This window comes from Perca flavescens, chromosome 21 (genome assembly GCF_004354835.1).
Source record: "Perca flavescens isolate YP-PL-M2 chromosome 21, PFLA_1.0, whole genome shotgun sequence".
Lineage (NCBI taxonomy): Eukaryota > Metazoa > Chordata > Actinopteri > Perciformes > Percidae > Perca > Perca flavescens.
This window is the reverse complement of record NC_041351.1, coordinates 9,775,317-9,790,670: the sequence shown is the minus strand read 5'-3', so window position 1 is coordinate 9,790,670 and position 15,354 is coordinate 9,775,317. Positions and strand designations below refer to the sequence as shown.

General features: G+C 44.4%; 1 protein-coding gene across 2 annotated transcripts; it reads right to left on the bottom strand.

Moving 5' to 3' along the window:
* Positions 1-2,253: 2,253 nt before the first annotated feature.
* Positions 2,254-14,958, bottom strand: synpo2lb (synaptopodin 2-like b). Of its 2 annotated transcripts, none has more exons than XM_028568228.1 (5): positions 14,669-14,958; positions 11,524-11,675; positions 11,123-11,413; positions 10,573-10,961; positions 2,254-5,889 (listed from the first exon to the last, which is right to left on the bottom strand). In XM_028568228.1, exons 1-5 carry the CDS (start codon positions 14,768-14,770, stop codon positions 3,149-3,151), a joined length of 3,675 nt encoding a protein of 1,224 aa, XP_028424029.1. In that variant the 5' UTR covers positions 14,771-14,958; the 3' UTR covers positions 2,254-3,148. The 2 variants fall into 2 exon arrangements, with proteins under 2 accessions (XP_028424029.1, XP_028424031.1); XM_028568230.1 differs by lacking the exon at positions 14,669-14,958 and adding an exon at positions 13,194-13,357.
* Between the last annotated feature and the right edge of the window lie 396 nt (positions 14,959-15,354).

Here is a 15,354-nt window from a genome sequence, read left to right as displayed (position 1 = left end):
GAGGCTCTATATTTCTCTGCTGTGTCCCTTTCACAGTTTTGCTTAGTAAGTAAACAAAGATTTGGTTTGGATTGATCATCTGGAATAGCAATAATTTCTTCAGTGGGTTGGATGATGACACTGACAAGAAAATGTATTTTTAAAGCAACTATAATCTTTATTTTTTAATAACAATATATCAACTGACAATGTGAAAGGGGTCGCTCAGGAGTTGGTAGAGACGAAAAAACAGAGATAAAAGAATATTGTAAATATTGAACTTAAATTCATCAGGTGGCCAGAAACATGACTCCAAATGAATGTTGCTCCATATCTTTATATTAGCATGTTAGCATTTGCTATTTAGCTCTAAACAAAAGTACACCTGAGGCTAATGACCGGGATGTCTTTAGTTTTGCAGGTATTTATCTTAAACCAAAGTATTGGACACATGACAAAATGATCTAAGGAATCACCAAAGTCCTTACAATTCATCCTAAAGGGGAACATGAATATCTGTGTGTCTGCAAAACGTTTACCTGCTGGTGGCACTAGCTGAAAATCCAGAGGATCACCAAAATCTGTATGATTCATCCTTAGGGGAACACAAATGTCTGTTCATATTTACAGTAATGGCATCTAATAGCTGTCGTGATATTTTAGTCTGGACAAAAGAGCTGGTCAACCAAGCGGCATTACCAACAGACAGTTTACAGTAAGATTACCATCCTTGGTGCTATGCCACAAGCAGGGATAAAAATCACCCCTGCACTATGAAAGTCCTAAAATTGGACGGGCCAGGTGGCTTTGATACAGGTGTGTGTATAGCTGGATTATAAATCCATATGGGAATATAACTCCTAGTTAGAAAGTGAATATCCAAAATGGCTGGTTATTACAAATCACTGTTTAGTAATACTTTATCAAGCCAAACAGATCAGTTATTTATGCATTATAGAACAATAAAGAAACTCTAAAATTATTGATCCACATGAGAGTGAGAACGACCATTATTTGTCCATTTTCTGACCTGCTCCTAAACCCCGACCCTTGACCCCAAACACTCGTATCAGTTGACCCAGAAACACGGTGAGAGGGAAGAGCCTCTTTGGCAGAACAGCGTGAGGAGACAGGATGTACGAGGGAGCAGCGCTTCCCCTCCACTCTCGATCACATTGTAAAAAAGCCATCGGAATTAAGCGTTAAGCACTGGGCCAAATAGCTGGCGATTAACAGCTCAAAAATACCGGTAGGTCAAATGGTCTGTGTGGTTGTTTGTTTGTGTGTGTGTGTGTGTGTGTGTGTGTGTGTGTGTGTGTGTGTGTGTGTGTGTGTGTGTGTGTGTGTGCGCAATTGAGTGAGAGAGACAAAGAGAGGGAGAATTGTAGAACTAATTTGGTAATTTGGCCAGGAGTTGAAAGAGCCACTTCAGTCATTACTATAAGTGCAGTTACAGCTTTAATGTATTTCTAAAATCCGGTGACCTAGTTGGTAGAAATGATTGTGTGTGTGTGTGTGTGTGTGTGTGTGTGTGTGTGTGTGTGTGTGTGTGTGTGTGTGTGTGTTGTACCTTCCACTAGCACAGAAGCTAAGCTTACCAGTGGACGTGAACAGGACTGAAGTTAGCAGCTGAAGTTAGCCGCATCCGTCACCTGATCCCAGTCAAGGGTTAGAGGTTAGATCCCTCTCTGTGGCCATGGTTGGGTTTCATAGCTCCAAAGCCATCAGGTGGCTGTCCTGCCGTGAAATGTTGGCCTACAAGGACATTTTCAACTGTAATGATACATCTAAAATAGAAGAATTAGAAAAGGGATGCATGTATGCATGTTTAAAAATTATTTTTAGTTCTTCACATTTCAAATATCCTCTCTGTTTACAGTGCTCTATCTGTAAAAAGGGAACTAGAAAAGCTAAACTATAAAAATATAGTATAAAAAATGGAAACCCTGCCAGGTTTATTACTGTTGCTTTGAATGTAAAATCTGTGATGAGACAAGGGAGGAAACCATAAACTGTAATGGTGCAACATGTCTGGATGACAGATCCTACAGTGCCTCCATGTGGTGAAAGTCTAAAAAACAACCTTGATGGCTAATATCACTTATAAAGACTGTGTATTTGATCTCTAAACTACTTAAATCCCGAGAGATCAAATGAGCTTCTAGATCAGTTGGTAAATGCCTGAAAGAGAAAAAAGGGTAAAAACTAACAGGAGGAGGAAATACTGGGGCCCGGTGTGGGAGCGGGTGACACAAGCAGAAACAGAGTGACAGCTGGGGTGAGTCATGTCTATTTTTATTCAGCCGCATGTCTCTGTGGAAAACAGCTAAACCAACATGTAATACATCTCGTTTCATATCAACAGATCTGAAATCAAGGCTACTGTAAGGCTTCCCTTCTTAATGGCAGCTGTGCTCTTCACCCTATGAAAAACTACAGAAAACAAAGCACACACTGCTGCAGAGTGCAACTGCAAAAAAAAAAAGACACTCAAACACAAATCCTTAGAATATATATAACAGAGGGGGAATTACAGTACTCAAATATGTTAGTAAAGCAACGTCTCTGATACGATAATGCAGGATGGCAACAGGTGCTGTAGGATGTTTACAGATTGGCAAGTTATGAGTCAAATCTGCATCTTTTACACCTCATCAGACATTGTTTCTATTATGTCACTTCATCAGTGCTTTCCTTTTCATCTCTTTACCATCTTCAACCAAATCTCTCTCCCAAAAGTCTTGTCCTTTCACATCCTCTATTCTTCTTCATGTTTAAACTTCATCATTCAGTACAATATTTACAGAACTTTATTTTAGTTTCACTCAGCATCTCTTTCTGTCCTTTCAATCTGCCGTTGATGTCCATTTTTCTTTTTACTTTTCTCAGGTTTGCACACTACGTTTCCTTTGCAGAACACAGTGTTCCCACTAACTACAGCCAAATGCATTGGATAAATGAGTCAACAAGGTTAAATGTAAGTGTTAAAATGTGCTTTACGGGTGGCTGATCCAAACAGATCTTATGATAAAATGTGTCTGGTTAAACCCTAAGCTGCAGCCCTGAATAACATTGTTACAGTACCAAAAACACATAGACCTATTTAAAAAAAAATGTTGTTCTATGTTCCCAAAGAGCCATGGCTTATTATGTCCAGACCAGAGTCTGTTCAGTGCATAGTGGATCCAGGGCGCCAGACGCAAGGCTGAAGACCCAGGTTGGAAGTGCTGAACCGGGGCCTGGGGACCCTGTTAGGTTGCGTGGTGCTAGATGCAGGCCGGGAGGCACCAGCGGGGCCCATGGGACTCAGATCTGGGGCACTCTTAAACTGCCTGTTGGCCTGCGCACTGTTGGAGGGCTGAAGGTGGGAGAAAGTAGGAGACTGGAGTGGATTTCGAGCAGGAGCAGCGGAGAAGGTGGGGAGCTGAGGAAGTGGAGCGGTAGGGGCAGGGGGAGGTGGGGGAGACAGAGGGGAGGTGGCCCACTGAGGTTGGTAGGGTTGGGTTTGAGGCTGATAGGGTTGGTAGGGGGCGGGGCCAACTGTAGGTGGAGGAGATGTGACATCAGAGCGCCACAGGGGTTCTCCGAGTGTCGTAGCTGATCGAGGTGCAATAACTTTGAGAGCGGGCCCTGTGGATGTCGGCGGGGGCGTGGAGAAGCGCTTTACCTCATATACTCGTGCTGTCTTCTGAGGACTTGTCAGTCCTTTCTGCTGCTGATAGGTGGAGGTGTCCATGGGAACCCCACCCCCATAGCTGAACAAAGAAGAGTTGAGCTGGTAGGGCTGGTGGCTCATAATGTCCACAGCCTTGAGGCCTTTTTTCTGCCCTTTAGATCCAGCTGGTCCAGACTTTGTGACCTCAGGCTTCTTTTGGGCCTTCAGAGGGCAGGAGGGGGAGAGAAGTGGGTTGTAGCTGATGGGAGGAGGAGCACGGATGCTGGACGAGTACTTCCAGGTAGAAGGAAGAGAAGGCGTAGGCGAGGACTCCCTTGTCTGGGCAGGAGAGAAAGGTGCCGCAGCAGCAGAGGGGGAACGCTCCACAACGTACCGATCCATCCTGTTCTGCCTGCGGGCAAACAGCTCACCTCCCTTCCCCGCCAGCTGTGGCACCTGAGGGGTTTGGGGTTTGGGAGCTACAGGAGGTGGCCTGGATCTCCGCTGGGCTTGCATGAAGTTGCAGGCCTCTGCCCCCAGTCTCAGCCAGTCTTCCTCAGGCCCCGACTCATGTCCGGTCTCACCACTGGGTGTAGCTCCAGTTTCAGCACCTGGGGTTCTCACAAAGTGGTCATCCATGTTCTGGACCATCGACAGCAAGTCCGGGTTTGGATTAACATCTTTGTTCTGGACTGCACAGAACATTGGCTTCTTGTTGCCACGGCGACGGGCATCATGCAGGATGCCGGTGCGAGCGGCAGGGACCGAGATGCGCTCCTCTCGTGTCCCCAACAAATCGGCACCCGGAGGCTGGGGTGGAGAGGCAGTTGCCATGGCAGCACAGGGGCCAGGAGTCACTGCACCTGTCATGTTGATGTAAGGGTGGACAGCTGAAGATGGAGAAGGTTTGGTGGGAGGAGGACAAGGAGGAGGGCTGGGCTGGGCATGGAAGGAGGCCTGAGTCGGATCAGAGGGATGTGGTGGGGAGATGGGAGAAGCAGGAATGCAGGTGGAGGGAGGTGGATAAGTAGGAGCAGGGGGAGAGGGAAATGGCTGTCGAGCTGGAGCGGAGAAGGGTTGAGCAGGTGATGGACAAAACAGGGTACTTTGAGCTGCAGAAGGAGAGAACGGGATGGATGGGGAAGCATACACTGCGGGCTGAGGGGAAAATGTGGGTGGATTTGCGGCCGGCTTGGAGAACGGTGCCGAAGACAGAGAGGGGGGAGGCGAGAGAGCTGAGGGGGGAGAGTTAACAGAGGGGGGAGTGTTGTTGCTGTTATTTCTTGGGGGGATGTACAGAGAGGTGCTAGACACCGCTCTCCTTGCATCTGGCCCTGATGGATGGTGAGTAGGTTGGATAGTCACCATGGAGACAGCCGCAACAGGTTTGGTCGCCGTGGTCACGGCTGTGGGTTTGGGTTGGGGAGGACGGAACATGACAGACGTTACAGATGCACGAGAAGAGGTAGGGCCTGGGGTGAAGGGGCGTGCAGTGCGGTTGAGAACACCTGGATTCAGGTGATGATCTAAGTCTGTGATTGGGCTAGGACTAAGATTAGGGTTAGGACTCGAATTAGGGTTGCCGTGTTGCCCATTTTGAGTTGGAAGGGACGTCTGAGAGGGCGAGCTCAGAACAACACTAGCCCGACTTACAGCTACCAACCCCCCATTGGTCAGAGCCACCGCTGGAGGAGACATGTGTGCAGGGTGGTTACTGATCAGCTGCTTCGTAATGCTGCTCTCCAGCCTTGAGCCCTGATAGGCTGAGCTCTCCAGCCCTGAGACCTCCAACCCTGGGCTTTGATTGACAGAGCTCACAAGTCCTGGAGTATGATAGGCTGAGATGTCCAGCCCCGAGCTGTGCTTGGTTGTTGGCGTTGTTGGAGTACTTGGTGTGGTAGACGGGCAGGCAGAGCTTTTCCTGTCCAGCACGTCTAGATACCCGGTATCCCACGTAGGGTCAAAAGATGCTGAGAATCCCTCTTCATCAACTTCTGAGCCACTCAGGATTGAGCTTCCTCCTTCCTCTTCTGTCTCCCCTTCTGTGTCTCCTTCTGTCTCGCCTCCTCTATCTTCCTCAGCTTTGCCAAAGCAGGTCAGCGTGTACTTCTTGGCCCTCTGCCGGCGTTTCTTGAACATAAGCACCCCTTTCGAGTTGGGGTTGGGAGCATCAGTCAGCAAAGAGGCAATGGATCGGCATTTAGTACGAGCTTCTTTCACCTGTTTCTCCACCACACTCTCCCCACGATGCAACTCTGCAAGACAGAGAAGAGTAAAGAAAGAGAGACCAAAATAAATGTGCTGAAAGAGAGAGGAAACAAAGGAGAGAGCTGGCTCACTGTGGCAGATTTATATGGTATTATCACAGTGAGGAGCAGCTATGAGGATTACCAGCGACAGACAGGAGTGTGTGCTGTGGATTTAGAACAAAGAGTTCCTGCTGCTTTCCAAAGTTAAGTCACACACCCCTAGAAGTTTAGATCAGAGTGTCTCTCCTGCACAAATGCTTGTGTGTGTGTGTGTGTGTGTGTGTGTGTGTGTGTGTGTGTGTGTGTGTGTGTGTGTGTGTGTGTGTGTGTGTGTGTGTGTGTGTGTGTGTGTGTGTGTGTGTGTGTGTGTGTGTGTGTGTGTGTGTGTGTGTGTGTGTGTGGGCTTGTTTAACTATATTTGTGGGGTCCATAAACCAGGAGTCCAGTATACTTGTGGGGTCCCAACAGCTTTGTGGGGCCAAAATCTGGACCCCACAAGTTTAAAGGGCTGTTTGAGGGTTAAGACTTGGTTGTAGGATTAGGGATATAATTAGGTTAAGGTGAGGGTAAGGGTTAAGGTCAGGCATTTAATTGTGATGGTTAAGGTTAGGGTAAGGGGCCAGGGAATGCATTATGTCAATGACGGGTCCCCACAAAGATAGTGCCACAAACCTGTGTGTGTGTGTGTGTGTGTGTGTGTGTGTGTGTGTGTGTGTGTGTGTGTGTGTGTGTGTGTGTGTGTGTGTGTGTGTGTGTGTGTGTGTGTGTGTGTGTGTGTGTGTGTGTGTGTGTGTGTGTGTGTGTGTGTGTGTGTGTGTGTGTGTGTGTGTTTCGCTGCTTAGTCCAAGGCTATTTGAGTCTTTTTAGTATCCTGGCTCACCTCACTACATAACTATAGTCTGATGCAGCCTCTGTGCACACACATTCACATTGTATATAACTTTTATACGGTCAAGCTCACCGAGACACACACAATCCCAATATCAAACTTGATATTTCAGTTGCGAAGTTCAGATCTTACTGATGCAAAGACTTGACATAACAAGGTTTATAGGAGAACTACACTCTACAGCAATGCTAGTGGCTCTGTTAGATTTGTGCAGAGCAGTGAAAGGGGCTATATGCTAACACATTTTACTTTAGCATATTAGCATTTGCTAATTAGCACTAAACACAAACAACACAATTCATCATAATAGGAACATAAATGTCTGAACCAAATCTTATGACAATCCTTATAACTTTCGAGACATTTCACTCAAAACCACAAATATGAACCTCATGGTGGCAGGAAAGGAAAAGTCACCAAAGTCATAATATCTGCACCAAATTTCCATTTAATAGTTGTTGAGATATTTCAGTCTGGACATACCCACAGACTGGCTTTGTCATCCCACTAGCAGACCTAAACATAACTATAAATATTTTGTAACTTTTTGTTCCATTATTTAAATTGTTTGCATTATGTTTTCGGCCAACAATAAGCAACACAGCTTCATTACATTTATAAAGCGTCAAAGTATAGACACAGCGGCTTATATGATCCTTCTATACGGCGTAAGCCCACAAAATAAGATGCACAATCTCAGTTAGAGTAAGTTATCCTCACGTCTAAATCAGGATCATCAGTCAAGTCTACTGAGCACAACAATGACAAATAACCTTGACATTATGTAATGATCAACTTTCTAAGGTGCTGACATAGCATAAACATTAAGTAGTTCCTCTTAATATGAAAAACAAAATTACTGAGAAAACCAGTGTGTAAATGAAGTGCGTGTACATAAAAGAGTTTTAATGTGTCTTACCTGCGTACACGGTGTGTGCGACTGTGTGTCCATCTACGTCTGAACCTGAAGGAGATGTGAGGTCCCGCATCTCAGTAAAGTGAGTGTGTGTGTGTGTGTGTGTGTGTGTGTGTGTGTGTGTGTGTGTGTGTGTGTGTGTGTGTGTGTGTGTGTGTGTGTGTGTGTGTGTGTGTGTGTGTGTGTGTGTGTGTGTGTGTGTGTCCTTAAAATCCCTCAGACCCTCCCACACACACCCTCACAGACTCCAGTTCTGCTCTGAGTGGGGAACTGTTTTGTGTCTTCCACCTCTTTCGGGGGGCACAGCCCATGTAAAGACCTTTGTCTGTGTTCAGCAACCCAAACCAATGCATGATGTCAACCCCCTATTTCTGTCTGTCTGACAGGCATCAAACACCTGTCCAGTCTCTGTCTCACACACACACACACACACACACACACACACACACACACACACACAAACAGGAAGACCCCTCACTGGAGGATATTTAGACTGTGGTGTCACTGACTTTGTGTATGTGTGTTTGAATGAGTTCATAAAGCCAATTATAGTTTATAGAGGAAAGCTAGGTCATAACTCTTTACTGATGTGCCGTTCTCTGCTGCTGACACTTCATACCTAACAACCACTGCACACACAGACACACAACTTTATAGCAGCAGAGCTAACAATCACACATCCAAAGCCAAAAGCAATGTGTGTGTGTGTGTGTGTGTGTGTGTGTGTGTGTGTGTGTGTGTGTGTGTGTGTGTGTGTGTGTGTGTGTGTGTAATGTGAGAAAGGACAGGTCCCTAAACACCTCATCATTCGTCCTATGGTAAAGCCCTAATCCAAGTCATTCAGCCCCTCATTACTGCAACATTCGCTCATGTGAAGTCACAACTTTGTCACTGCATAGCTATTCAGTTTGATCATCATTTTTGCCTTGTTGAAATAATAAGTTAACCAAACAAGGTTAATAAAACTTTATTAAAAACTGTATTATTATATTAAAGGAATAGTTCAACATTTGGTGTAATACTCTTATTCGCTTTCTTGTCAAGAGTTAACTGAGAAGATTGATTGCATTTTTGCATCTTTTCACTTTCGGCCAGTTGTTCCCAATCTTTTGCTTCTGACCCATTAATACAAAGTAATGTCTATTTGCCATTTACTTTTTTGAGGCCTAAAGAAAAAAAGCAAAACTAGATAACACTTTTTTTTTTTAGGTAGCAGTTTTAATACTCTCATTTCCTATCTCAGTCATCATTTCACAACCCCAAATTCATCTTGCACACCTTTGTCTACGTTTGTAAATTAATTGTTTATCCTATAAAATGCCAAAATCTGTTGAAAAATGCACATCATACCGTTCCACACACAAAGGGGACGATTTCAGAATGACTTTTCTGTCTGACAGTTCAAAACACGAAGATATTTCATTTACAATAATACAAAGCAGAGAAAAGTAGTACATTTTCACATTAGAGAATCTGGAACCAGCAAATGTTTGGCATTTCTCCTGGCAGATAACTTGATTAATTAACTTGATTCATTTTCTGTTGATTGACTAATCAACAAATCGACTATTCTTTTCAGCACCAGAATCAAAGACTTTTTACTGGTACCTAGCCTAGTGTGCACACAGGGTAAGAAACACACACACCGCAACTTTCACAATCATGCTAACACTCATACATCACATATTCAGCTGTGTGGCCTTTGAGTCAGAGTCTGTTGATCAGAAGCTTGAATGCCTATAAATACAGTCAGTGAGGCAAATGCTCCGAATACTGACAGGAGAGATGGACTGCTGTTTCAGGGGACAGAAGAGGGGAGGAGGGGGAAGGTGGAATACCTCTGCAGGTATCTGGTATATCTCACCCCATCGCCACAAGCCTGTAACTGTAACTGGATGCTCCAGTTATAGAAAACCACCACTAGAGGGTGATCTAGCTATTGATAAGCTTTCAAGACTTCACAGCTGATGCCCTCGGAGACACCAAGAAAATCTTTGGAATTTAAATTAAAAAGCAAAACCACTGTGGTCATGACTGAAATAGTTGCTTCATCATGAGAAACAAGAGATGTTGCTGTTTTTGGTTAGTAGCTTGTGTGTCATACTCAAACTTGATAGACAAAAAAGTTTGGATCCAACTAAACAAACTCCCATCCAAGATCCAAACTGTATTTAGCAACAATTATTGTTTGGAAATCTTATGGGTGGAAGTGATATACACATTCATTGTATGCTGTAAAGGACTACAATTAGAACTGTAACTCAGTTATACATTATTTTCAAAATAACTGTGATAAAGTGGTGTATTAAGCATACACAAATGAGATCATGGTAGCCTTTAACATAGCTGAATTATGTTGTTTTTTTTTAAATTAGGACTATTTTTTCCATAAACCCTGTTGCTTGATTCCTCAAACAGGACATTTAAGCTTTTTGTCATGACCTTTCTGGTGTTTCTTGCGGCATATTTATGTTTTAAATGAATAAAAATGTTGGAAGGGATTTTACCATCATCTTTTAACTTATTTTTACAGTAAGTCAAACTGACTTAGTAGCATACAACCATGATTATCCTCATTTGATTTCAGTACTTACAGTGTCAGCAATCAGGTAGTAATGCTTAAACTGCTGCACATAGCAATCCTAGATTTAAAAGAGTATTCTCTTTTAATCGCATGTCTGTACTTATGTGCACGCAGACTGGCATATATAGAATTAACATGTTATAAAAAAATAACGTGTTAATAACAGTATGTTTGTATGGTTTATTTTCTCTCATTGTATGCAACAATATCTTTTTCCTTGTAAACCATTTTGTAATCTCCAGATTATTTAGCCTACTTGTAACAGTGTAATTCAGTTTTGTATGAAGATGTACCACTCACTAGCTTGTCGTGCTTTGTCCATGTAGGTGGTGGAGAGCTCGCTGCTGACTGGGGTCTGCTGTGGTCCCACCATGGGCACCAGATATTTACCAGAGCCCGACATCAGAGCCTCTTTCGCCCGTTCAGGAGACACGAGCGGTGGGCAGGCCAGCCCGATGCAGCCCCCCGTCTCTTGGAAGCCACTGTCCCCTTCTCCCTCCGCCTCCATCAAGCCCTGATCAGGGGTCGGTGTGAGTGTGTGAGGGGTCAGAGTGTGTGGGGTGTGTGCTGGAGTGGTCCACTCGGTCTGGAGTGGCTGGAGGATGAGCTCTCTGCGAGGGACGCCAGGAAGACACTGACCGTCCCACTGCCCCTGCATGGAAACCACTGCATCTGTGGCGCTCTCATACCTCAGAGGAAACACAGAACACATCAAAGATTATAACACGGCAGTGGAGTTTGGATAGAATATGGACAGGAGACCCCCAGTATGATGTTTCAGCTTTTTGGGAAGATTGGTAAAAAGAAACCTTCCATGATATAGTACATTGAGACAGTTTCCCTGTCTTACCCGCTCATCTCTGAGGTCTCCTCCTCCTCTTCTTGCTTGTCATAGCGGGCAGGTGAGCGTGCGTGAGGAGGTGTGCGGCGCTGGCGACGGTGCGTGAGTGACTGCGTGTCTGCGTCACTGTCTGTCTCTCCGTAGTAAGCCTCGCTGTCTGGAGGGGAAGTGATGCCCCCGGGTATGCCAGTGGGGGAGAGGACGGAGGAACGGTGAGAGGGCAAGAGGCTCACGGGGGGAGACAGAACCCTCATAAAGGAGCGGGGCGATGCAGATGAGGAGTGGAAATCAGAAGGGGCCCTGGAAACATACAGATGACTAGTTGTGAAAATATAAAACATGCATCAAATTGTTTAATATCGCTTCATGGAACAAAGACTGTGTGATGTTCTGTATGTCAGTGCTCTGACCTTTTAACCCTCAGGTTGAGTGTAGCGCTCTGTGTGTCTATGAGCCCCATGGCCTGAGCATGACTGAGCTCTGCACACATATGGTCGCCAATGGCAACCAGCTCGTCATGCTCCTTCAGTCCAGCCTTGCATGCTTTGCTGCGTCTGCGTACCTGCAGAGAGGAAAGGGGTTAATAACACATTAATACTTTAAGATGTGGTAAAAGCACATTGAAATGCTATAATGACATAAATATTCATGGAGGCTTTAAAGGGCCTAAATACATATTTTCTTATCAGCTTTTTACTATGAGTGATGGTTTTCTACATTAAACAACTATTTTCTGCCAAAGTTTGAAGACAATATTTCAGTTCACGAGAGATTTCAGAATAGGTCTGTGATCTTCTCACTGACCCCAGTTAGGATTCAGCAATATTTTAATGGATAATATTAAATTTGATGACAGTTGTGGGTTTGTTTGCTCATGATGCCAGTCCACTGTCAATTGAAACTGATCAATCCTGATGAAGGATTGATCAGATCTCCAAATAAATAATTTTTTCTAAACTTTAACCTGGCTGTTGCTTATTTAATCATGAAGATTTAATGTTATCAAAAAATTACCAGATTGTTTACAGATTAGGCCTACAGATAGACTTTAGTTTGTTACACAGCTTTGTTGAGTGCTCTTTTCTGATTGGTCAATTACGGCATTCTACGGTGTGTTACCGTTGCTTTGGACACAGTTCTGATCATAGACTCTGGACAACCATTTTTTAAATCATTCTAAAATCATTTTTTTGTCTCAAATTCTTGATTTATTTAGTAAGTAGCTGTGTAATAAGCAAATAATGTAGAGCAAGCGGGTCATTATTTAGAATTCAACCTTTTCAGGCCGATGAAGGAACCCTCCGCTTTGCATCGGGGTCCTGCGTCACTCTGTCACAGCTAATAATGACCCGTTTGCTTTACATTATCCCTCTTCACCCTGTCAGTCCTACAGCATCGTGTGAGTCAATCAGATCATTCAAGGATTTAAATCTCAACATCCAATGAACAGTGTTCAGCAACAGGCGGCTCTCCTCTACTGCCAGCCATCCATGTCCCCGTATCAGAATAACTCGTGAAGTCATGCAGCTGTTCCCTGGAGGTCGCTAAGAGATGATGTCATAGGATTCTTCAGGAAGTATGTCTATGGGGGGTGGCTGATAGATGGGAAGGCTAGTATTCCTGTCCACTAGATTGCAGTTTCCTTTATAAGAAGAAGATAAGGCACTCACCTCTGTCTCCTCACATATACACACTAATACACACAGCTTATCGCTGTACAAAATGTTAAGAGGAGGAAAGTGTGTTCCCACACCTACTTGGACTGTTAAGAGAACACAGTATTTGCTTTTATCAGTATCTCTTGACCCAATAATCCTAGTGCGGCGCCACACAAACACATGCAAGGACAAGCTATGTCGTACTTTCCCACTCAGAAAAAATTTATACACACAGCAAAAGTGAACATCATGAAAGAGGGGGCTTGAACAGCTGCATCGCCGGTCTGGATGCCTGTCATTCACCATATGTTCCCCACATACCCAAAATAAAACCTCGCAGGAGAATCAACCACATTCCTAGACAGATGAAGAAAGACAGGCGCTAGCCTACTGTGGTGGCTAAAGACAGAAAAAATACTTACAATAAGAGAACACAAGACAGGATAGTGTATGAGTGTGCAAGGCTCTGTCTGTCAGAGGCCTTTTTCCATGCTCAGCTTCCAGCTCCTCTTAAATGAGCTATTCTGATCCTCTAGTTTGTGCTCCATTCCCAACCGGGCTTATCTGAGGTATGCCCAACCACACACACACACAAACACACACAAACGACAGGTCCCACACACACACACACACACACACACACACACACACACACACACACACACACACACACACAAATAAGAGGAAGCACACACCGATCAAACTCTCATCAAAGGTGACCTTATCTTCTTGAAATTCCAGGATAAAAAGAGGCCTTTGGTGGCAGAGCCACTCCACCTCCATTCTGTTTTGTTTGAAGTTATGACGGCTTATGAGTGACCAGCCAACTTTTAACGTCAGTGTGAGCGAGGTCGCATTCCTCCTCTCCAGAATAGATTTTCTTATTAGAGACAACATTCTGTACTGTCAACAAATATAAACACAGACACAAAAAGCTTACCAAACCTAACTGGAAAAAAAGAATACTTCCTCCCGGGCTTAAAGTTAGATTAGTATGTCTAATAAATAAGTGACAATGACAAATCTGAAACAAGTTCATTGTTGACTGTTTGTGTTCACAGTAGACGCATTCATGTGCACAACTACACAGACATGCAATAAGTGTGTGTAGTTGTGCACATACAGAAAAGTAACATAGAACATATGCACACGTACTGTAGGCTACACTACCCTATTCAAAAGAAACCCCTACAAGTCTCTGATACTGTACGATTGTTATCAGGATGCAGTGATGAAACCCGAGTCAAGATCAATCCCTTAACATGTGTTCATGCTGTTCTTTGACCCACAAACCCAACTAAATCACAGCAGGGCAAATTTAAATTGGCTGCAGCCAAATGAGAGAATTGTATTATATCCTTAAGGTACTGTTGTAGAGGGAAGATTACTTCTGGTCATAACTACTCAAAAGTGGCATTTTTCTGAGTAACAATTATTTAGATACAGAAGTTAAACGTTAACCAACATCCTGCTTGATATCCAGATTATAAGCCTTTCAATACAAATATTCCCTTGCCAATTCAATGATGCTCTCTGAACTAAGGAAATGATTGCCCTTCAAAAACTAGCTGTGAACAAACACTTGCTTGTGTGTGAAAAAGCTAGACGATTACACTCACATGAGCACTTGTATTTATCTTTTTCACACCCCTAGAAATACCCAGAAGCTACGGAGATTTAAACTCACAGCGACACCAATGCAATGAGCTACTGATTAATTTATTGCGATTTTATGTGGACTATAAACACAACAAACCACAGGACTGACCATCAAGGCCTCAGGCCACAAGTAACAGCTGAAGTATTACAGTAAATCCATCTACTCATGTTACCACCTTGGCAGTAAGCCTTTTCTTCAACATACTGTATGCACACACACTTATGAGCTTCACCGTACCTTGGCCACCTGTAGAGGTTTTTGCTGCTCTGCTCCTCCCTGCAGTCTGAAGCCCCACGGGGAACCCCCTGAGAGGGAGACAACAATCTCCTCAGCTACCATCTCTGCTCCCTGCTCACAGCCTGCCGTGTGTGTGTGTGTGTCACTGTGACTCTGTTGCTCTCCCCTTCTTCCGTTCCTCACACTCTGCGACTATCAATGATTGAGTGTGAGGCTTCTGCCTCCCGCTCCTGTCGGTGACCACGGCAAATCACTCCAACCATGAGGAGACAGGGGGTGGCTGGCTTTCATCTGCTTAAACTGGAATGCTGTGTCAGAGGGTGGGCAGGGTTGCTGTGTGTGTGTGTGTGTGTGTGTGTGTGTGTGTGTGTGTGTGAGTGTGTGTGTGTGGGTGTGTTCATCCTCTCTCGTATTCAACACTTGCCATGTCACTCTCAAACACACTGTACAGGATGGGATGTTTTCTGATAAACCCTCCCGAAATAACCACTGCCACCACTCCCTCTTTGACCCCCAGCTCAGCCAGTCTGGCCAGCAGCCGCGGCTCACAGATTTGTCTTCTACTACCCACAGCACCCTAATCTTAAAGCACAGAGGGAGGAATATTTTAGGAATTTCAGCTGGTTTACTGTCTATCTAATACAGGTGTGTCAAACTCAATTTCACTAAGGGCCACACTGGAAAAA